We start from the raw sequence: 24,882 nt of genomic DNA on the forward strand, positions 1-24,882 counted from the left end.
GTGACCTGCCTCAGAGATCCATCTCAGCTCCCCCAACTCAGCTTCCTGTCTGCTCTGTCTGTGGGCTCCATCACAATGGATTCTGTCCAATGACTTGATCATCGCCCACTCTAGAGAGAAGCCCAGGGGAGTGCAGAGATCTGTCTTCTCTCATTAGCTATTAACCCCCAACACCTACCTCCAAACCTGGTCTCACGTGAGTGTCTCCACAGAAAGAGCCATTGTGAAGGAACAAAAACCTATGCCATTCTGCAAAGACATAGGATATGCTGTGAGCTCCCACTGGGAATCCCTCCTTAACCAGTTTGTGCTGTGATTTGCAGTGATTTTTGCCACAGGAATGTGTGTGTGTGTGTGTGTGTGTGTGTGTGTATTTTTCAAAACATCAAGCAGAGGAAATGGTGAAAGAGAATTTGTTTCTCTCTCGCATTTTGTCTTAGCCACGTAAAGGTAGAGGAGGGGTGGGGGGGAGAGGTCAACCCTGGGTTTGGTAGCTTAGGAGGCAGAGTGCTTACCTAGCATGTATGAGGACCTGGGTTCAATCCCTTTTACCATGGAAACTAAGTGTAGTGACTGGATGTCTATAATCCCAGTCCTCAAAAGGTGGAGGCAAGAGGGTCAGAAGCTCAAGGTCACCCTTGACTACATAGCAAGCTCAAGGCCAGGCTGAGGTTACTATTTTGTTTTTAAAAGGTCATGGGTGCACACCTTTAATCCCAGAACTCAGGTGGACGTCTGTGAGTTCAAAGCTATCCTGGTCTACACAGAGAGTGCCAGGCCAGGCCAAGTCAGTCTGCTCTCCATAGAGCTCCAGGTCAGTCAAGGCTCCATAGTGAGACCCTGTCTTAAAACAGCACCAGCAAAATGAACCGTCTGTGCTTCCTCCATCTGGACAACACTTCTGAAACCATCCTTCACTCTTAACCATGGGCCTCATGAATCTTACTGTTGTTTTTTTGTTGTGGTGGTGGTGTTTTTTTTGTTGTTGTTGTTTTTTTGAGACAGGGTTTCTCTGTGTAGCCCTGGCTGTCCTGGAACTCACTCTGTAGACCAGGCTGGCCTTGAACTCAGAAATCTGCCTGCCTCTGCCTCCTGAGTGCTGGGATTAAAGGCGTGCGCCACCATGCCTGGTTTTTTTTTTTTTTTTTTTTTTTTTTTGGTTACTGTTGGGTTTTATTAAAATAAAATAGAAACCAAATTGGGACTGAGAAACCTATTCTTAGGTTAGGGCAATTACACAACGCTAAATCCCATGCCAGGTGTGGTGGTTTAAATAAGAATGGTAGTAACTAGGATCAGGAAGTCGAGCCCTTCGGGAAGGGTTAGGAGGCGGGGCCTTCCTGGAGTAGGTGTGGCCTTGCTAGAGGAAGCGTGTCACTGGGGCTGCTGGGCTTTGAAGTTTCCAAAGGCCAAGCTAGCCCTGGTTTCTTCTCTTCCTCCCTGCCCATGAATCATGCCGTAGCTCTCAGCTACTATTCTGGCACCTGTCTGCGTGCCACCACACTCCTTGGCACCATAGTAATGGACAAAACTGAGATGGTAACCAGGCCCTCAGTTAAATGTCTTGGTCATGGTGTCCCTTCACAGCAATAGAACAATGATTAAGACACCAGATGACCAAGGGGTCATATAACACTTGCACCTAACTGGGGCCTCTCATACCTGGAACAGTACTGTGGGGGAACACCAAGTCCTAAATGTCACATCTGTGGTTCTGGCAAACACTACAGTATGAAGCAGACACCTGCTGGGAAGTCACACATGGTGTATCAGAATACATCTTGCTTGTTTGCCTTTAAGTAGAGCCTTCTTGATTAGCCCCCTTGGGTGGGATTTGAAACACATTTACTCAACCCAACCCAATTATCAAAGGTTTCAGCCTGGGACTTGGTTGCCTTAGCAACCTTATATACAGTGTACAGCCCATATCCATAATTGTAGTTTAATCTAAAAGAAGTATGGCCTCTCTAAGAAACTCGCCCTTCTCTGATCCTAACAGACACATCTAATACTTATCCTTCCTGTTACCTGAGAAGGAGGGATTTTTCTAGTATGGCTGTGGCATTAGAAATGGGTCCCAGGAGGCCTGAGCAGCTGGAGCCACCCAGTGAGTTCCCAACCCCTCACTTCCATGTCCCGGTCGCTGTGGTCGCTGCTTTGGCACCACGAGAAAAACTCACAGCCCTGCCTCAGAGGCAGATGCCATCCAAACCAGATGCATCCTTCCCAAACCACAGCCCAAAGGTGGTAAAGACTTCATTAGCTACATATTAAATAGCAGGAGTCAGCAGGCCCCAGCCTGTGGCCAAATCTGTTTGTTTTTTTCTTTTTTTAAAAAAAAGGTTGCTTGCGGTAGTAGGTAGGGAAGGTGGATCAGTGGCAGAAGAGCTTGCTGCACAAACATGAGAAACACATTCATACCCAAGAACTCGTATAAATCCTGGATGTGACTGGTGGCCTGTAATTCCAGTCCTCACAAGACGTGAATAGACAGGCAATCCTCTGAACAGGCTGCCTAGGGAGGCCGGTCACGTATGTGAGCTGTAGGTCTCCTAAGATACCTGGCCTCGAAGAATAGGTGGAAGAGTGATCAAGGATTACTCCCAGCATCACCTCTGGCCTCCACATGCATGCCCACATACATGCAAGCATGTATAAGCACACACCTGAAACACACATGAAAACAGAAAAAGGATTCTCACCTATGCCTATCCATAGACAGTCACTGCATGGTGCCTTTGTCTGTGGAGTCACTGGAAGCAAGACAGCAAAGACCGCAAACTCAATGATGTCCAATTTCACTCTTCCCAGCCAAAATTTGCTAGCCCCATCTTTTAAAAAAAAATCCAGTAAGGGTACAGTGAGAAAGGAGAAAAGGGATTTTCTGGATGAAAGTGTAATCCCCAGGGGTACCCAGGGTGAAGAGCCGGGTGAGGAAGAAGCCCCAAGAAGAACCTGAGCTGGAGGCTGCTGGGCGTGGAAGCGATTATCTCTGGAGAGAGGTTTTAGCTTCTCGAAACAAGGAGAGACGAGCTCGACCCACATGGCTAGGAAGGCTGCTTCCAGGGAAGTGAGCAGTCAGGGCCATGCAGACCTGCAGGTAGAGGCTGGAGGGCAAGAGAGGAGACTCCAGCCACACCCAGTGTGGCCTGGTCTGACAGAAGTACCACACTTGGGTTTTCCAGAGGACTTTGGGTGCAGGTAACAGTAACTTGACAGGTTCCTCGGGGACCAAACTTACAGCTGTTGGGATTGCTACCTGAGAGGACCACTGTAGCTGGGCCATTAACTTACAGCCATACTCTCTGTGCTTCATGCCAAGGAGAAATTTCTCATTATTCCTGGAAACTCTGTCCTCATCCAGCCTGTGGAAGCTGTGGTGTGCCAGCCGTCTTACCTCCCAGAGATGATTCCTAGGAAACAAATTGGCCATTTTCCCAGAAGAGACTGGTCCAGGTCCAGGCACGGGAATCAAATTTCAACCTCAGCATACAAATGTGTGGACATGTGTGGCCAATGTGTGTATATGCACATGCATGCACACACACACACACACGTGTGCGCGCACACACACACCACTTGTTGAGTACAGGACTCTTGATTTAATAGTAAATTGCTGTTTTGATCCTTAAAGCAACTGCTTTCCTAAATTACTAAGGGGCTTGACTCAGTCCAGGTTCTAAATCGTGCAGCCTGCTCTTGTGTCCGGTGTTCCTGACTCTGGGAAGAGTACTGGGCTGGCAGAGTGTTCAGTGAACACTCTGGTATCAGATTGTTAAATCTATTGCTGCACAAAACAAAACAAAACAAAACAAAACAAAACAAAACAAAACAAAAAAACCCTCAGAAATTTGGCTCCCATTAGGAGTCAAGGGTCTTATATGTTGCACCATTTCTTTTTTAATTTACCTGCTGATGGTTGTTTCCATATTGTTGCTCTTGAGAACACTGGTGTAATAAGTGTAAGAATATAGCCGTCTCCTCAAGGTGCATGTAAACTCCACTTGCACACACATGTGAACATGCACATACCCATGTGCACACACATGCACATGTTAATAAAAGACCTTATCTGTAATTACTGTAAAAAGACTAAACTCCTGAGAATAAAAACATATAGTGATGGAATAGGTTAAAATACAAAGAAAATCAAACTATCTGCCAGAAATTCACTTCTGGTCCAACAGTGTACATATGGGCAGGAAAAAGCCTACATAAATGTTAACCAAAGAAAAGCAAGCATAGCTCGCTCACACATATAGACTTAAAGTAGACGTTAAGAGCAAGAGCTGTCTCTGAAGGCAGTGAAGGTCTTTACATAGTAATCAAAGTGTCAGAGGGGCTATCAACATGTTATCTCTCACATCGGAAAAGATACATACATAAAACAAATACTGACAGACCTGAAAAGGGACCTTGGCAGTAACACAAAACTCAACCCTGGCACCTTACTTTCAACTATGGGTAGATAGAGGCTCTACAGTAGACTGCTGTCTTCCTTACTGTTCTATTGTAAAAGGACAACATGATCAAGGCAAACTTAGAAAAGAAATCATTTGACCAGGGGCTTGCTTACAGTTTCAGAGTCCAGGACCATCATGGCAGAAAGCACAGAGCCAGGCAGGCAGGCAGGCAGGCAGGTGCCAAAAGCCAGGTTTGACATCAGGAGGGCTCATTGAGGCAGACAGTGAAAAGGGGGTATGGTGTTAGCAAATGGGGTCAGCTGACAGTCTGATGACAGCAACAGGCAATTTACAGGGTCCACACTACTGATGGAACAAAACTTATCTGGGGCTGGCAAGAACACTCAGTAAGAAACTCTGAACTCTTGTAATTTGTAAGTGTCCATATGTATAGACAGACAGACAGATAAACATTTGGTGGATGGCGCAGAGCCCCCAAAGCCACAGATATACATTTGGTGGATGGGGCTGAGCCCCAAAAGTCACACACTATTCCTTCTCTCTGGTGATTTATATCTTCTTAGACAAAAGTTCTTTATAAAATTACCTCATAGATAAAATGTTCTACAAAGAGAGAGTTACAGAAAGATGTCAGTAGTAACTTCACAGCAGCGCTTCACTCTCTAAGCTCATTACAAGTTCAAAACAACAGTTTTCCCATGGCCTTGCTTTATCATGGTGCACACCTGTGGCTTCATCCTTGGGCCTGACCTAGAGTGAATGTTTTTCCCTGATCACACATCTGTCCCAAGCCAGTTTCTCTTCTTAGTGTAAGTATGAATGCTCATTGTATTACGCAGCCTTTGCTCACTATTCTGTGGGGAGCTGGCACATTCTATTCTCGATTCTCACTTTATTGCGTCTGTCTGGCAAAACGACTAAAACCATCTCCTTAAGCTTTTGTCTTAAAATTCTTTGAATCAGATTAGGATTTCTATAAAGTCATTAGCTCATCTAAACAGCATTTATTCATGAAAGTTCATCTTCATGTTGATCAGCAGGAAATTTTCCCAATAGGGTGTCCTGATGCCCAGGAATCATTAGGCTGTGTAATAATGACAGGAAAGGCAGATCAGCAGTAAGAAGCAATCCTGGGATGAAGTCTCTGAAGCTGTGCCTCTCAAGAGTGCACCCATCACAGCCATGTAAAACTGTGGGCTATCTCCAGGAAACTCATTTGCTTGCCATAGCCTTTACCTAGACGGCTTTTGGAAGGCAGGCAAGCAGGCAGGGCACTAGAGCAGTAGTAGCTAGGGACTTACATCTTCAAGCATAAGGCAAAAAGAGATTGAGACAGGAACTGTTGTGAGCTTTTAAAACCTCAAAGTGCACCCCCTGTGACATACCTCCTCCTCCAACAAGGCCACACCTCCTAATCCTTCCTAAACAATCTATCAAATGGGACCCAAACATTTAGATGGCCTGTGGGGATTTGGGTGTGTGTGTGGGGGGGTGGCACATTCTCATTCAAAACACAACCAACAAAGGAACAAAACCGTTAGGTGGCATTGTAGATCAATAGACCCAATAGACATGCACAGAACATTCCACCCAACAAAAGATCACCCAGTGACCACCCATCTTCTCCAACGCACAAGGAACAGTCTCCACAATAGACTTCATGTGAAAACACAAATCTCAGTAAAGCTTGAATCATAACCAAATGTTTTTTTCTGACCACAATGGGATAAAATTTAAAAATCAATAACAGAGGAAAAATGGGGGAAATGGTGAATCTGCTTACAGAGTTTTCATTTGGCAGGGCTTGGTCAAGCCACCTCATCTCTCTGTACAGAGCAAGTTCTCACCAGAGACTCTGAAGTCCCTGACAGCTCTACTCCTATGACAAGTCCATCATGTGGGAACCTCTTTACAAAAACCTGGGGTTTCCTTGGCTCAAAGTAGCTAAGTTCCAAGGACAAATAACTAAGGAGAAAGCCCTGTTGCTTTTTATGTAGTTGGCTTAGAAGTCATGTAGTACAGCTTTTATTGTAGCCACAGACCCTGCTGGTCAGCAGGGAAGCAGTCATGAGTGTGTGCTTCTCTGTGGGAGGAACTCTCTTATAGCATTGTAAGGAGCATAATGGGGGAGACATTTCTGAGCAGATCCCTGAAAAATACCTTAGTCTACCTTGAAGCAGATTCACATCTACTCCTGTTTCACCATCAACTAGGAAGTCTCATGGTGCCTACTTGTTTAAACTGTAAAATTTGAGGGGTCTTTCCAAAGAAGGTTAGAAGGACAGGGCCCCAAACTTGAAGTATGTTTGTCCCAGGATAGTTTGAGATCCCATTCTCTCCTCAGTTCTTACCTCTGTCAGTTGCCACCTCTGAAACCACCTCTTCCCATCACCACTCCTGATGCCACCTCTCCCACTCCCAAACTTCATCCCATGCTGTCTACAAAAAGGTTCATTTTCAATCAAGGGTGCACCCAGGGATGGAAAGAGTTCATGAGACAAAGCGACTCCAGCTTTGTCTCAGGGAACATAGACTGAGTCAGGTCCTGTCACTAGAGGCAAAGTCATTACACGGTTATTCAAAGGTTCCAACCAACAAGCAGACTCCAGGTTTATAATAAATATACACCTGAAATTGGAAGAGCCCGCTGTCTCACTTGCCTGTAAAGTAAGATCAGGAATGGTTTTTTGATGTCTGTTTTTTTGAGGACCTGATGTTATAAGATTGAGAGGATGAATCTAAAGGAAAATAGAAGGTAAAATTATCAATGTAAGGTCAATTGGAAGGCCTCAGCAGGGCCATAAGCTTGCTTATGATGGACTGGCAAGCTTAAGTTCCATCATCTTGTTAAGGATGCCTTTATCCTCATCCTTGCCCTAAAGCTCATGGGGTCTTCCCTTCATCTCACTTAAACATCTGCACATCTCTCCTGTTCTCCCCTTGGTGGTGATGAGGTATCACAGACGTCTTTTATTGAAGCTACATTGGAATTTGGCTTTTCCCTTGCTTCAGTAGGGTCCAAAAGAACACAGGAAACTGCTCTTTCCCCCAAGACTTCCATGATAATTAAGAAAGGGAATGTTGGCTGGGACACTTTATTTTTTTAGAAATGTGGCATGCGATTATGAATTTCCATGGGCAAAACTACCCTGTCTAGAAGAGTCTAGACTTTCTATTAGCCAACAGGCTTGCTGAAGTCCCTACTGGCACTGTGAAAGGCCATGTGAACTGGTGGTTTGTAAGGGAACCAACTACCTAGAACTGTGCTTGGGTAGGAGGGGAAAACCCAACCGACTTGAACAGGATCCTTGAAGGAGTTTGAAGGATGATAAATCAGAGCTAGTGAAGAGCAATGGGTTCTCCTTTACAAATCCTCCCGAAATGGTAAAACAGTGGGAGCTGTGGAGCACCCCATTGTCTAGTAGGGAGGACATTTTCCATAGATCAGAACATCAGAGAGATGGAGACCACAGTGAGGGACCAGTGCTCACATCCTCCTACTCTGAAGGAGTTGCAGCATCAGCCACTGTTGCTCCCCATCTCATGGCCAACCTTCATAGGCAGGCCCACACTCCAGAGCATCCCTGGAACCTGAGCCACTTCTAACCCACTGAGTTTGAGGCCCTGAACTGAGTGGAGCTTTGACTGCCAAGGGCCAGCTCCGGTGAGAGAAACAACGTTCTCTGCTTACCTCTGACTGCTAAAATCATCCCTGTCATCTTGCATTCTCAGCCCTAAGGCCTCTGGGACGAATAATTCAACATGGCCCCAGTGCTTGTGCAGAAAATGGTTCAAGGAAAGACTTTGTTCCTCCCCAAGAGAGATCCTAGAAGAGATGAAGAGACTGGTGTCTCAGGATACCTCACACAGATGGCTGGTCACTGATGTCTTAGACCAGCATGTGCTGAAAGGCATCTGTCATGCATGGCCATGGCTGACTTTTCTAGAGTGCTAGGTATGCAAACTGAGGTGTTGAGGCTGGGCACAGGGAAGTGTTCTTACCTACTGAGCCATTTTCCCAGCCCCACCTGCATGCCTCCAGAAAGAACTCCATGAAGCACTCAGTCATCTGAGCATTAGAACAAGTGATATGCTCATGGCCTCGGGACCACTATTGACAGGGATTCCCTAGAACCTTGAGGAAGTCCCCTCCACACATCCAGGGGCTGGCTTCCTGGGGTTGGGGGGAAAGTGCCTGGAGGGAGCTGGTTTGCAAGTAGGTGGTTGGCCATTATTTTTGTTCGTTTAAATTCTGTACCAACACCCGCCTCTTCTCTCCCACAGACAGTTTTTGAAAGGAATTGCCAATCTGAGGACTGTGCTGCCGACCTGCAGCTTCGGGGGAAACTCCTGCTTTCCAGGTACCGTTCCTTCATGCCAATGTCCTAAGAACCTGCTCTCTTTTGACGCTACACCACAAACCTGGAAGTTCAGATTTCCCCCAACAAAAAAGAAATAAGCAGTATGGATGAGTTAGGATATTTCTGTGAGTTGGTTTTAGAATGTATGCTATAAATACTAGTTTAATAGCAGCTATTACCAGAGGGATTAGCCGAAGTACCGTTTGCAATTTCATCCCATCTTACAACTGACTGACTGATCCTTATAATTTCGGTGTTTATTTATGTGTTGGGACGGGACTTGACATTTATTACCTTGTATTACATTGCACTATGGGAAACTGCCAGCATCTGACCTTTGGGGATGGTTTCATGTGACTTAAGGTAGTATTATTTGAAGATCTCTTTCATCTTTTTTTCCCTGGCATTTAACAGTGGTGTCTGTTTTAGCAGTGAACAGTTTCTGAGGCAGGAAGGGGTGAGGGAAGGGGGCAGCCGGCCTGGCGTTGCAAGCAAACAGTCTCTTTATTATTTCAGGCCTTCCTCCCATGGTCTGCAAGTCCCCCCTGGCCAGGGATGAACCAGACCAAAGCCTTCTGTTTCCCCTTTGCCAACCCTTTATTTTAGACTTCTCTTAGAATGACTGTACTTATCCTAAATCAGCCACAGGGCACACAATGGTTTCCTTTTGTAACACGCCTTCTGAAAGATTATAGTAGCTTTGGGGCCAAGAACCCCCTCTGCAAGATCTGTAGCCACTTTTAAAACAAGTATCAGTGTGGATAGATACTGTGTAAAATGTTTCATTGTGTACTCGCCCTTACCTAAAACATTGAGAGTTAAGTTTGGATCAGTGATGACAGACAGCTAGGACCTTTCTTTTTCTTTTTCCTTATTTTCTTCCTTCCTTCCTTTCCTTCTTTTCTTTAAAGCTAGTCTTACATAGCCCAGGTTGGCCTCTAACCCCCCGTCTGTTTCAGCCTCTAGGTGGCTGGATTACAAATGGTGTATCACTATGCCTGGATCGGGTGTTACAACGTTTTCTTTTTTCTGTGTGTTTGTGGGTGTAGGAGCCAGAGGTCTCCATCAGATGGGACAGTGTCGGGGCTGTACAGCTGTTTCCTGAGATAGGGCTCTCTTACTGGCTGATTGACTAGGCTATCCTGCAGGATCACCTGCCTCTCTCTCCACAGTGTTAGACTTACTAGTGTGCAGCACCATGCCTGGCTTTTTATATGGGTTCTTGGAGCAGACTGAAGGTCTCATACCTGCATGATGAGCACTCCATCCACCGAGCCATAGCCTCAGTCCCACACTCTTATTTTGGGTGTTTAATAATATTTTATTCATCAAAGGAAAATCAAACTGAGATTCCATTCTTTAGTTGGAGTATACCTGAGAAGGTGGCATAAGCTCCAAGACCCCACCCCGAAGTATACACACACAAACGCTTTTCCTGACTACGTACATCTTAGATGCTAATTGGCTTTGGTTCAGTTCTGGAAGAAGTGGTGGCTTAAAGTAGCACATGCTTTTCTAAGCTTGGGAAATTGCTTTAGACGCATAGAGTGGGTAATAGGGTTGTTTAACAGTAAGAAGAGCCTCCTGGGGTGGTTAGAGACATCAATTTTAAAGAAGGTTCATAAATTATCAGCTCATTCATTTTAATTTTAGGTGTGTCTTCCAAAAAAGTGTTTTAGGGAAAGTACGTGAGTTTCTTTTTATGTTGAGCTGGACCGTAAATGCTGGGGTTTATTTTGGATCATAGAAGACTCCATGTGGTAGGAAAATATCCACTTGATCCATGGTTAAACATTGCTAGGAAAGCTCTGGCGCCCTTGCTGGCCATTTGTTAATTGTGCTTTCTGTGTAGCAAGATGGAAAACTCGAGGATTGTGGTCAGCAAAGCACTTTTGGCTGAAGTTGCTTCCCTTGCTGGCCTTTCAAGAGTGTTGTCGTCGAGGCATGGCAAGAAAAACCCAAGGGTGTGATAGTAGTACCTGTGAAATCTTTAAAATATGGTCACCTAAACAACAGCGACGCCAGTTGACATCCCAGTGTGGGTGCAAACAATTAGACAAGCCCCACCCCAGCATGGATTGCTATAGACAATTAATGGCTGCTGAGAAAGAGAGAGAATCAGCAAGAATCAGCCGTCTCCAGGGACTGAACACCTACAAATAACACTAAGTGTACTCTTTCTCTCGTGTGTGTGTGTGTGTGTGTGTGTGTGTGAGAGAGAGAGAGAGAGAGAGAGAGAGAGAGAGAGAGAGAGAGAGAGAGAGAGAGAAGAAACAGACAGAGACAGGGAGAGACAGTGAGACAGAGATAGAAACAGAGACAAAGACAGGGAGGAAGGGAGAGACAAAAAGGGACGATCTTAGTGGCACTCATGGTGACTGTTTCTTCTTATCCTGTGCAGGTCATCTGTAGCTTGGTTACATTCAGTTGTACCTTAAGTCATTCGCCATGCAGCTGAGTCTGCTGAGGGCTAGATCCCATGTCTGGCTGTCCCAGCTTCCCTCTGCTCTTCCATTGTCCCTCTGGAGCAAGTAGGCTCGGGTGGGCCCTCTCAAAGAATGTCAAATTTATTTGAAGCCAGCATAAACAAGCGATGGCTCCTCAGGCCTGGGCTCAGAACTGGGACACTGTGACTTCAAGCTTGTTCTACTTCCTACTGCCCGTCACATGGCCAAACTCAAACTCAACGGCTGGAAAATATTTCCTGCCTCATTACTGAGTGGATTTCAAATTTTATGGGAAAGGGCATGAAGATAGCCAGAGGAAAAAAGAGTTATCCATGATGTGATCTTCCGTGCTCCCTATGGGGCAGAGCAGCCTCATCACTCATCCTGAAACTGTAACAATTTCAAGGTGGATATGATAGTTTGTATATGTTTGGGCCAGGGAGTGGCACTAATGGAGAAGTGGGCTTGTTGAAGTAGGTGTATCTCTGTGGGTGTGGGCATACAGCCCTGACACTGGATGAGATCTCTGAAGCTCAGAGTAGTGTTCTTAGGGCTCTGAGCCAATAGTTGGGAATTAGGTATTGTCCTACAGGACCCATGGTCTCTTTCCATGGCCATATCTCCCATGAAAGAAACCTTTGTGGTGCTCTTAAAGCCCCTGCGTTCCCACAGGAGGTGTCAGGGAAACACACCCATTCATAACTGGGTGAGCAGAGACGTGAAACCAAACCACAGACTCTTCTGAGCCAGGCACATGAGGAAAGACATGGCCAGAAAGCTGTGATGGGAGCCAGGCTTGAGACTGGATTCACTGTAGTTTACAGCCTCGAGGCACAGGAAGTTTTACTTGTTATTGAATAACCTCTCTCTATCCGTTATTGCCTGACGTGCAATGCACACACATTTCTTTTTTAAGCAGCTACTATGAACAGCTGCAGAAATGAATGGGACGTGGACCCTACCCTCCTGGTCTGTAGTCCAGGCAGGATAGGGCCGAGAGACTGGTGGTAGGTGTGAGGTGAATAGGCTCTCACAGAGGAGCGGCTTCAGAAGCCTCACATCAAGGGGAGTAGAGGTAACTGAAGCACTCTGGGTAAAGAGAGGATGTGCACAGAGGTCTTCACTTACATGAAGAACTGCGGTGTCTAGAGTTGTAGAGCTGGTTAGAAGCGAGATGAGGCAGAAGGAACAGAGGAATTAGATCACAATGTACCCATGAGTTGGGGCTGCATCTGAAGCCAGGGAAGGATACAGAAGTCCCGGAAGAGGAGCATAATCCTAACAGGATTCGAGCTACGTTCCAGGGCCTGGGGTATAGGATATTGGGGTGGTAAGGGGCCTTTGGTCTCCTGCACTCAAAAACAGCATGTTCCACCTAGAGCTTTGAGCCTGTTTCTCTTCCCATCATGTAAATTCCGACTTTCCCGGCAAAGGTCTGAGGCATAGATACTAACTGTCTTGAGAGTATGGGGATAGACCTGGGGGGAGGGGCTGCTGGGGTTATCACCACTATGGTGCCCCTGGCTTCCCCAGGGAGTTTTAGATAGAGCTTTGGACTCCCACACATCGGTAGAACCTAGCTGTCATGTTCTATGCCCTCACTATAGGAAGCTGAAGCACAGCCATATAGGAAGCATACCTGCGATGGCTGGGCAGACTGTGGAGTTTGTGTCTTATGGCAGTAGATGGATGCCCTAGAGACATGGCTCTCTCTTTAAGAGTGTTTATTGCTCTTACAGAGGACTCAAGTTCAGTTCCCAGCTCACAGCTGACTATAACTTCAACTCTGCCTGGCGTGGTGGCGCACGCCTTCAATCCCAGCACTTGGGAGGCAGCAGAAGCAGGCAGATTTCTGAGTTCAAGGCCAACCTGGTCTACAAAGTGAGTTCCAGGACAGCCAGGGCTACACAGAGAAACCCTGTCTCGAAAAACCAAAAAACAAACAAACAAACAAAAAACTTCAACTCCATGGTATTAGACACCCTCTTCCTGCCTCTTTGGACACCTCTATTCATGCCTGTCTCCCTCCCTGTGCCAACACACACACACACACACACACTAATGTCTTTAAAAGAAAGTAGAGTATGATAGGAGTTTGGCCAGATTAGATCAGACTTAAAGCAAATAAAAGCAGGTCTATTGGGAGGCAGCTATTAGTGGGGCTTACTGATCTAACAGGTGGAGGTCAGTGACATCATACATCTGGGCTAAAGCATGGCTGCTTTATAGAGCTTAGGTGAGGAATGATGACATGCCAGCTGGGACCTAGGATGCTGTCCATATATGGTCAAAACTGAGCACCTAGGGAGGCACTCTCGGGTGGGTTGCGGGAAACTCGGAGATGAGAAATGATGATGTTTTAGCCTGGAGTTTTCTCTAAATGGAGGGATTGGAGGCAGCGGAGTTTTCTCTGTGTGGGCAGGGCTAGGGGAAGGTAGGCAGATGGGGTTTCTCCGGCCTGTGCAGGGGATGGGCAGGGCTTCCAGCCTAAGAGAAGAGAAAATGTTGGAGTGCGTAGGTTACCCAGAATGGCCAGGGATAATAGCTTGTCTACCCAAGATCATGGATGTAGTTGGCATTTTCCTCCTGTTTTGCCTTTTGAGATAAGGACTCACTAAGAAGTCCAGGCAGGGCTCAACCTGGCAACCTTCCACTATCGCCTCCTCAGTGGCTGGCATTACATGTGTTTGCCACTCTGTCCCAGTTGGATGTCACTTTTCTCTGCGTAGGACATGTGTTCCTGAAGGTCTGTTGTCACTTAGCCATCCAACTCTTGAATGAAAACTCTGAGATAGGCTTGAGCCTGGTTCTAAGACATGCCATCCACAAAAACCCAGGAACAGGGATGAAATTGTTCCAGAGGTTTCCATGAAACAGAGCTGCCAATTCCATTCACATAAAGATCTGCCTGCCTGCCTGGGTACCCACAGCACCTAAGAGGGCGTCAGATGTGAGCACAAGAAGAGAAATAGAAAGTAAAGTACTTGGTGACAGTTGAGCTGAAAGCCTTTTCATTTGTTTTTGACGTATCCCACCATGGATAGTGGACCACCTAAAGGCTTTCTTAACAGCCAACCCCCATTAAAAGCTAAGGTCCTTGAAAAGACCACGGCTGGACAGTGGTGACGCATGCCTCTACTCCCAGCACTCAAGAGGCAGAGACAGGCTGATCCCCGTGAGTTCGAGGACAGCCATGGCCACACAGAGATCCCATCTTGAAAAACAAAACAAAACACCTTGGAATATTTGCAAAGCCCAAACCATTTTTAGCCATGGAATTATACTCTGGCTGTAAGCTTGGTCATGCTGCTTTCATGGGGATTAGGAAGAGTGTGTTTCCCTAAACCACTTCCTGGCTGGAAGATAGCTCGCTCTATCCATAAAGGACCAGCTTGTAGAGAGGACCACCCACCTCAAGAGCATCCATACTTAGAAACAAAGTGTTTTCCTTCTCAAATGTGGTCGGAATCATCAACTACAGAAAAGAAGTGAGATTTTCTTTTTTATTGGGCACCTACTATGTACTAGGTACCCTATTTATCGAGCACCTACTATGCACTAGGTCCCTTACAAAGTTCAGCCATTAAGTGTACTGACTATTCTTCCAGAGGACCTGGGTTCAGTTCCCAGTACCCACACAGAGGATCATAACCATCTAGAACTCCAGTCCTAGGGGATCCAATACCTTCTTCTGGTCTCCATGGGCACCAGCCATGCACTGGATACAAACACATATACACAGGCATAACACCCTACTCAAAAAATTAAAAAATTAATAAAGGTCTCAGTGTACACAAAGATTCCGTGGCATCTTAACCTGCTGTATCACTATGGATGGGTAGTTAGTTTCTATATGACTTTGTCTCTTCAGCTTAAAAACGGAGAAATGACTGCAGCCCTGAAAATGTAGAGTAGTTACTGAGTTTATATGTATTTCCCTGATTCAAAAAGTGTCTGGTGAGCCAGGTGTGGCAGATGGCACACACCTTTAATTTTAGCACTCAGGAGGCAGAGGCAGGGGAATGTCTGTGAGTTTGGGGCCAGTCTGGCCTACATAATGAGTTCCAGGATGGTCAAAGGCTGTATAGGAAGAGATCCTGACTCTAAATAAATAAATAAGTGCCTGGGATGTATCGAGCAGTCAGCAAGTGAGTCAGAGCCACCTTGCAATCTGAGAGCAATCTCAGAACAGTTTTGAGAAGTAAATATGGCCGTGTGGCCTCTGGAAAAGCGCCGAGTCTGAGCTTGGAAAGCATTGCTCCAGAGCTCATTCTTTAGGGAAACTTAAAACTACAAGATCCAGGCGTATGGAAACCACTCACCTGAGGGCAAAGCAAAACCTAAATGGTGGAGAAAAAAACACTTGGTGGTGACTCCCAAGCTCTGTATTCTGTCATTTTGACTAATGTCCTTTGTCTTCGTGGCCAGTATATCTTGGGGAACCTGGCCTAGCTCAAAGATGAAATGACTTGGAAATTCTCTTGTGTTTTGTTGTTGTATGTATATATGTTTGTTTTCCTGTGTGTTGCAGCTGGGGATGGGAGGGAGTCTGCTACCCAAAGAACTGACCCCATTTCTTGGTTAGATGCACACAAAGCGTTGAGGGCGCCTTTTGTGCACATACACAGCAGGCATCCATCTCAATGAAGAACTTCACAGACAGCCCTCCCCACTGTTGAGCTCATGGTGGATACACTCCAGCTTCTCCCTGGATGGTAGAGAATAAGGACCCTTAGCAGGACACTGAAGGAGAATGGAGGCAGTAACCATAGCAACCAGAAGGGTTGCTAGCGTGCACACGTTGAACCACCCATCCCCCCAAGATGCTTGCCTAATAAAATTTTATTTGGTGGTATTTTCCTTGGCTTTCAAATACAGCCAGACATAGGAGGTTTCTGTGTCAGTCTCTCCAGTGGGGATGTGATGACAAGGACCATTGTCCTAATAACCAGACTGAAGCAAGTGACTGACTTATCCAAAGAGCACTGCCACATGGCCGCAACATCTTTCCATCTCAGCCCTGCCTTCTCAAAGATTTTTGCAGGTTATTGCATCTCCTGCCGTTAAATACTAGACTCACCATGGCAGGGCAGACTTGTCACTGTGAAAAGAACCAAATTTTGAAGCTGTGCGGTGACTTTGTTTTCTGTAAGCATGCACTCTCTCCTCCTCCCCAAGCTTTCCCTTGTCCTGCATACTCTTTCCCTGCTTTGATGCAAGTCACCCGGGAGAACCAGAGGTGGACGCAGATGTCCTGCTTGTTCTCGTAAACAGCTACACCCGGGAAAACTCAGTCTTTTTATTTGTCCCCAGTGGTCAGAGGCTATACCACCCTTACCCTCTGAGCCAAACGTGAAGCTTGGGTAAAACATGGAATGAGCATAAGTCATAGTTCATTCCTACAGGACGGAATTCATAAGACTCCCAGATTTCATGAACCTTGGTCCTTGACCCCCTTCCAGGTGGTCTCAGTCTGAGCATGACGAGCTGGGTGGATGCCATGGACACCACACCCAGCTCCCTCCTGTGCCAATGAGTAGAACATAGTGCTGTGTTGAACCTACTGCCTCCTCAGGTTCTCAGAATCACCGTGGCCTCCTCTCCCCAATCCTTAACCAATAGGGTTATTGTAGTATACAGAAGCTCAGCCCCTTAAGTACAGATTAACTAGATGGCACAGCTGATATCGCTCATGTTCTTGTGAGCCACCAAGACCTAGGACCACAGCCCTGCCCAGGCTGCTTCCCTGGTTCTTATGAAGCCATCCAATCGCTGAGACCCAGGTTCTACATCCTCAGAGCCTGCATAGAAATGCTTAGAAGTCACACATCATGTCTACTTGAATACTCTTTCCTCTCCTGGATATGCAGAAGTCTTTTGTAGAACTCTGAATTTCAGAAAGAAATATAATCCAGTTGACTTATGGGTTATGGTGGGACGTTGCATGTGGGCTTTTTATTTGTCTTAGAAATGGAGGGGTGTGGTAGGGGAGGCTTCCAGGGTTCAGGAAGAGTGGGGCTTGTTGTTAAAGCAGGGGTGCTTGAATTGGGGTAAAGAGGGCCAGCTCTAATTGCTGACTCCTTGTAGTTAACACACGCCTTTTAGAAATTCCTTCTCGACCAGCGGTGGTGGCTCACGCCTTTAATCCCAGTGCTCAGGAGATAGAGGCAGGCAGATCTCTATGGGTTGGAGGCCAGCCTTGTCTACAGTGAGTTACAGGACAGCCAGGACTGCTTGAGAATTCCTGTTGGGGGTGGGGAGAAAAGAAAAAAGAGTCCCCTCCCCTCATCTTTCTTCCCAGCATCCATGGCTGGGCATGCCCTCCCCACCTCCTCTCCCTCCATCACAGCCTCTCCTCCTCATCCTCCAAACAGTCTTCGCGGTCACTTCCCATGGAGCAGGCGCCTCCTCAGTCTGAGCCCCATACCCTGTTGTGATCCACGCTGGAATCCCTAGGGTCTGTGAGCTGAGACAGGAAAATAATCGCATCTTTGTTTTCATTGACATCAAAGAGAAAGTTAGTATTTTATCCAAATGTGGCTGCGGCACCCTCGACAGTGACGTGAGCAGGAGCTGGAACCTTGTCACACACAGAAAGGACTGGTGCTCTGAGATAATACTGTAGATATTTCGAAACGCCGTTTGTCCCTACCTGAGAGTTGTGGTTGTCAAATCCATTCCCACATCTTATCACTTACTATGTTATTTTAGGAAGCATAACGGGGCTAGATCACACATTTGTTCAATATGGTTTATCATCTTTTTTTTTTTTTTTTTGCATGCTTGACTTCATTATCCTACTTTGAGTTTCATGGTTATTTTAAGAAGGGTCCTTTTGGGTCACTACACTGCCAACAGGATGTAGCAGCACAAAATCAGGTTAGAAATGTGTCCTAGACATTTCCCCCTGCACATGGGTAAACATTTGATGTGAGAAAAGCACGTTCAGGGTAGCTGGGAGGCAGCCACAGTATTGTAATATCTAGAACCTTGTCTTCTTTGGAAGGTTCAGTCATTTCTTAGTAAGGTATAGCCAAACTTAAAAGCCACAGTACTACCCCGTGGCTCCCAGCAGCACCTATGGTGACATCTATACTCATTTTTGTTTTTCATTAAGGACACAGGGAATTCCACCAGAGCGCCTGTGGGCTCAAAGAGGAGAGAATTGCTATGGTGGCACGTAAGGGCTGCCACATTGTGGACATGTGGTGGGGCCGCCTGTGTGGCTAGAGTTGCCTAGCATGTACCTGTCACACTGCAGAGCCTCGGGGACCCAGAGACCGGGGAGGGGGAGGAAAGAGCTTGGTGGCTCAAGCTCCCGTGTGGCTGCCTCACTTCACAGCAGGAAAGACATACAATTAGGGAAGCTTGTCATTCATTTTAGCCTGTTGTGATTGACGTCACCTATCCGTGATATCATTGTGCCCTGAGAGAGTTACTTGTCAAGGCATCATGGTCTTTTTTAGTCATCAGGCAGCATGCTTATCCAAGCAGTGCAGGTGTGTCTGACACTGTGGCGTGGCTATGAGCCTTTGACTGAGACAGGCATCCCTACATGGGCCCCTCCTCCCTCAAGGCAGGAGTCCTCCAAACAGCCAGATCATGAGAACTCCCCTGCCTCTGACCCATCCCCCCACCAAAGCATTCAGTCCTTAATCCAGTGGTTACAGGGAGTGAACCTGATTCATCCCAGATGTCCCAAGACTTCATGATTACAGTAACTCCTAAGGTAAAAGCTGAGGAGCTCTGAACTTCTGTTATCAGGGAACCAGTATTTCTTTCAGCAGTTATACAGATGGGACAAGAAGCTCTTGAGCCATTTAGAGGGACCAGGGGACAGGGTTGGGGGTGGGTTGCCTCCTCTGGCTTGCTGTGTTTCCTAGATAGAAGAAACAAGGTTGTTGGAGCAAGTCTTGGCTTGACCATTACTGAGTAGCCGAATGAGCTGGTGCGAGGGCAGAGTCCTCAGGGATGTGAGCACATTACAGTAATGTGGACGGGCTGTCCTTCTCTGTCCCTTTCATGTCTCCTCAGTTACTGCCTTTACTTTCACTAGTCAGACATAATACTGGAACAGATGGGTTTATGTGAGGAAGGGAAAAAGTATTTCTACCTTGGTATAAATGGACTTTCAGCTCAGATATTCAGTCTTAGGAGCCATCTTCCTGACACACTGCCAAGGATCAGTGAGATGCCTTACGGAGCCCTCGATTCCAGCTGGAGCTAATTACCATGAGGGTCCATTCCACGAGACTGGAAAGGATTAACAGAGCATGGCCAGATGCATAGCCCAGCTCAGTCTGTGCAGCATAGCCCACAGCTGGAGAAAGTTCGAATTTACATATGTACATGGTATAGTCTATTTAATGATAGTGGTTTGGGTTTATGCATTGTTGAGGATATAAAAATCATAAATATGGCCAGGTAGTGGTGGCACATGCCTTTAGTCCCAGCACTTAAAATGCAGAGGCAGGCGAATCTCTGAATTTGAGGCTAGCCTGATCTACAGAGTGAGTTCCAGGACAGCGGGAACTACACAGAGAAACCCTGTCTCAAAAAAAGAAAAACAAATTTATAAATATGAAAGCTGTATTCATCCTCCATTATCTTTAAAGTATATGTCTCAGAAACTAGTAGAAAATGCCTGGAACTATAATAAAATAAGGTTTAAAATAAAATTTAAACCTTATAAATCATATATATACATATACATATATATATATATATATATATATATATATATATATATATATATAATACATCATACATATATATATGAATGATGTATTAGAGCGACCTACAGGTATGGTCCAACTATTCCAACAGTGGCTATATCCAGATGGAAAGTCCAAGAATCCAATACTTGTTCAGTCCATATGTCTCAGCTGGTCTTGTCTTCAGTATATGCCAGAGTCTTTAACAAGAATGCTCTAATGTCAGTGAAGGTCGGGGAGAGAGGTGGCACCCAAAGAGCAAAGGCTTCCTTCCTCCTGGCCCTTTATAGGTGTGGCCCAGATCTAAGGTGGATCTTCCCACCTCAAAAAAATCTGGATTTAGGGTGTGTCTTCCCGCCTTAAATTATTCAATCAAGAAAAATCCTTCACAAGTGTACCCAGATGTTTTGATTTTAGATAAGTCCAGATGTAGTCAAGTTGATAACTATTTTGGTTAGGGTTTTACTGCTGTGAACAGATACCATGACCAAGGCAAGTCTTATAAAAAAAAACAACATTTAATTGGGGCTGGCTTACAGGTTCAAAGGTTCAGTCCATTATCATCAAGGTGGGAGCATGGCAGTATCCAGGCAGGCATGGCGCAGGCAGAGCTGAGAGTTCTATGTCTTCATCTAAAGGCTGCTAATGGAAGACTGACTTCCAGGCAACTAGGGTGAGGATCTTATGCACACACCTACAGTGACACACCTATTCCAACCAGGTCACACCTATTCCAGCAAGGCCACACCTCCAGATGGTGCCACTCCCTGGTCCAAGGATATACTAACCATTACAACAACCAAGAATAGCTGTCACATAAACCATGTTTTCTTTCTATATGCACAAATTAGACACAGATAAATTACTAACAATAGACCAGAGTAACTATAATAATATGCTATAATAAAAAAGTTATTATTATAGGATTAGTATTGACGTCCTATTTAAGGCTGTTTTATGTTTTGTTTTGTTTTTGTTTTGTTTTTTTTGTTTTTTTTTTTTTTTTTTGGTTTTTCGAGACAGGGTTTCTCTGTGTAGCCCTGGCTGTCCTGGAACTCACTTTGTAGACCAGGCTGGCCTCGAACTCAGAAATCCGCCTGCCTCTGCCTCCCGAGTGCTGGGATTAAAGGCGTGCGCCACCACGCCCGGCTAAGGCTGTTTTATGTAGAACATGAAAATTGACACTTGAAGACACAGACTGACAGTGAAGCCCTGCCTCCAGCCAGCAACACTGTGACTTGAATGTGAAGTGTCTCCCACAGGCCTAAATATTTGAATGCTCAGTCCCCAGCTGGTTCCAGTGCTTGGGGAGATTTATGGAACCTTTATAAAACCTTTAGGAGCGTAGCCTTGCACAGGGGCAGGCTGCAGGGATTATAGCTCTATCTTATTTCTGATTGTTACTCTCTCAGCTCCCAGTGTGATCTTATGCTGGGACATAGAGACAGTCAAATCCCTGGAACTCAATGGCCAGGCAGACCAGCCAACTCAGTGAGTTCTAGGCCAGTGGGAGACCCTGTCTCAAAAAGCAAGGTTGACCTCTGACTGCCATCCTACAAACACACGTACATGCACCACTTAAATATACAAACAAGAGAAGGGAACTATGATACCTGGGAGGTACCCTTGTGGAAGTCATCCATGGACCACAGAGGTTAAAGGTTATGTGTTATCCAGAGCCTGGGGCTCCTTCCAGAGGAGCCTGGAGCCCTCTTTTTCAGAAATAACAGGATTATCTAGTGTCTGTATCTTCCTAGTGACAGGTTTCCCCTCAGGCAGAATCCTTGCTACCTAGATCCCTTTTCTCCCTGTCCTGAGTTTCTGGCCTTGTTCCTGATATCAGAAACTGCATCTCTTCCACCCATCAATGTTGCTTGGAATGGGTACCACCTCCCACTGCTACAACACCCTCATCCAGGGACTGTCTGGAGTCAGTGCACAGATATTCCTTATCCCAGATGGGATAACTCGAGGCTGTGCTTTTCAAGGTGCCTGGGCACCCAGAGAGGTCACTGGCTTCATGCCGCGACCCTCACCAGTTGCCTACTCCTTAGTATAGCCTTCCCTGTGTGAGTTTTGGAGATCTCTCCTGAAACACTACTTGCTTCAAACCTGTCTCTTTTTAGGGTATCCCATGCTAAGATGTTCCTGTTCTCCCAAAGCTCTAAGGCTCACCTTCTTATCACATGTGTCAAGTGGTAGTCTCTTGCCTGACGGGTAAGCCTTGGACATCAGATTTAAGTAAAATTTAAAAATTACATTGTGGGGCAAGTCCACTTGGATGCGTTCTTGTTTTGCCATTTCTCAACACTTACAAGGCTAAAGATATTTTGTAAACTTTTCATGTGCCATATTTTGATCATATTCTTTCTACTCCCCCAGCCCCCTCCCTACCCACCCACTCCACTTAATAATTTACAAGAGGGTTTTGAAGAAATTGGCACTATCACTGTGGTTTTTCTTTTTGGTATTGGGATTAAACCTAAAGCCTTACATATGCTAGGTAAGCTCTCTACCCCTCAGCCACATCTCCAGGCTTCAATGAGGTGTGTGTGTGTGCGTGTGCGTGTGCGTGTGTGTGTGTGTGTGTGTAGTAACCAATCTGATTTACATGAGTATAATGGACTGGGATGTAGTTAGTGTTTGTGCAGTTAGCATCTTTCACTTACCCGTTGAGGCTGGTAGCAAGAGGAAAGCATGTTCTCTGGCATGTAGCTTATACCTCCACGTAAGATCACAGCTGAGATCTTTAGGAACATTGAAAAATATCCAGTGATGGAAAAATCCATCACCAACGTCCTTCAGCCTCCTCAGGTTCTTCCTGTTGAGTCTTTAGAACGACTTATCTGGGTGTTCTCGCCCATGAGGATTCAGCATAAGTCGTTGATATATGCATCAAGTCCACCCCAGTAAGGAACTTTTGGATGGTCTTCATGCTGGATGGAAGGAATGAGGCCAAAGAATAAGTGTAGCAAAGAATCTGGGACCTCACACAACTCCCAGTTGGCTACCAGTACTGCCTGACATTGGGAACAGTGAATGAATTCATGCTAAAGAATTAGGGACCCCATAATACAGTCCGAAGGTCGCTGCTTTAACATGTCTTAGTAGGGCTGCAGAGAACGCTGACTGATCTTCTGGAGGTCCCAGGTTCAATTCCTAGCAATCACGTGGTCACAACTGTCGTGACTCTAGTTCCAGGGGATCTGACATCCTCTTCTGGCCTCCACGGGCAAGAGGTGTGCACACAGTACACACAGAGGCAGGCAGGCAAAATACCCACACAGAACAAATGATGCAAAGATATATTAAAGAGGAATTTTCAATAAAAAAAAATAAGCAATGTGTGTCCATCAAGCTATGAAAGTGTAGAAGATGAGGCTTATGGAAAGGGTGCAGTTCAAATCTTTTGGTGGCTGTTAATGATCCCTTTCATTTGAAAGTGCAGCGAAGGGCCTGTGTACAAAGGAACATGACCCACTTAAAAGGCTGCACAAGCAAATTAGAATTAATGGGAAAATCTATCAGAGGATAAAATTCCTTGAAAATTAGAAAGATTGTTCTTCAATAAATAAACAAGCACCCATGGAATGTCTGGCACACAAACTGTGCACGATTGTTTTAAACTCTTGGCAGGCGTGTCTGCGCAGCAGGTCTTCACAGAGGCCTGTTCTATTCGGATGTCATTAAAAGAACCTTTCTCGCCAGAGCCCTTCCTGATATGATGGGCTTTATTATACAAGAGTGGCAGCATGGATGGCTAAGGACATTTGACACTAGCTCTAGCTCAGACCCAGCATGGCTGGGTGACCTCAGCTGATTGGGTCCTCTCTCAGACTCAGCTTCTCTCTCTCGGAAATGTCCAGATTAAGCTGACGGTCTACTGCCTGCTTAGGGGTGCTTGTCTGCTGTTCAGTGAGGGCTCATAGAACTCCCTTAGGAGAGGCCAGCCTCTGACACCCCACTGAAAGATTAAACGACCAACACGTCAGGTCCAGGCTGATCTTCCTAATTGTCAGGGAATTATATCCCCTTAGAAATTTGTGCTGGAACCAATTCTGACCCTGGGAGTGTAAGGATGAGCAGACTGAAACAAAGGCTCCTTCCTGGTTCCTCTGTCACACCCCATGGTGGAGACATGGTCCCCAGTACCAGATTAGTATGCAAGATCTACCAGTAGTCTCACGTACAAAAGAATAATTCTCCCTCCCAGAGCTAGCGATTAACTGCCAGCAGTGGCGCCCCCTGGCCTAGAGAGAACCTCTCCGACCTATGCTGGAATTTAGGCTGGATTGATCTTGTTCACACAGCCACAGCTTGAGCGACATAAGTGCCACACCATGCCAAGTCTGTGTTTGTGTTTCACAGCCCTGGCCCTCCCTTTCACACATGGACAGTGACAAGTAGGCTTCATGGGTGGGATGGTTTGTATGCACTTGGTCCCCAGAGACTCATATATTTGAATCTTTGGTCCTCAGTTTGTGGAAGTGTTTGGGAAGGATTGGGAAGTGTGGACTTTTTGAAGGAAGTAAGTCAGTTGGGGTGGGCTTTGAGGTTTCAAAACACAGCATTCCAGTTAGCGTGTCTCTGTCTCTGTGTCTCTCTTTGTCTCTCCCTCCCTCTGGCTTGTTTGTCTGTGTGTGTGTGTGTGTCTGTGTCTCTCTCTCTGTGTGTGTGTGTGTGTGTGTGTGTGTATGTCTGTGTGATTTTGGATTAGATGTAAGCTCTCAGCTACTGCTCTAGTGCCTGCCTGTTGCCATGCTCCCAGCCATGATGGCCAAGGACTCAAACCCTCTGGCACTGTGAGCTCCAATTAAACTCTTTCTTTTACAAGTTGCCTTGGTCATGGTGTTTTATTACAGCAAAAGAAAAGTAACTGAGGCAGTGAATTATTAGAAAGATGGGGGTGGATTATGAAGTTGGATGGGGAGTCAGA

At 46.0% G+C, this 24,882-nt stretch overlaps 1 protein-coding gene across 2 annotated transcripts in view; it reads left to right on the forward strand.

Annotated features, from left to right (window-relative positions):
• Itga9 (integrin subunit alpha 9) overlaps positions 1 to 24,882 on the forward strand; it is a 296,995-nt gene that overhangs the window by 166,702 nt on the left and 105,411 nt on the right. For both annotated transcript variants that reach the window (XM_021172021.3, XM_085828171.1), the window contains exon 17: positions 8,709 to 8,785. In XM_021172021.3, the coding sequence (XP_021027680.1) occupies positions 8,709 to 8,785 (77 nt within the window). The remainder of the gene's footprint in view (positions 1 to 8,708; positions 8,786 to 24,882) is intronic.

This window comes from Mus caroli, unplaced genomic scaffold (assembly GCF_978045245.1).
Source record: "Mus caroli unplaced genomic scaffold, Mus_caroli_1 scaffold_11, whole genome shotgun sequence".
Lineage (NCBI taxonomy): Eukaryota > Metazoa > Chordata > Mammalia > Rodentia > Muridae > Mus > Mus caroli.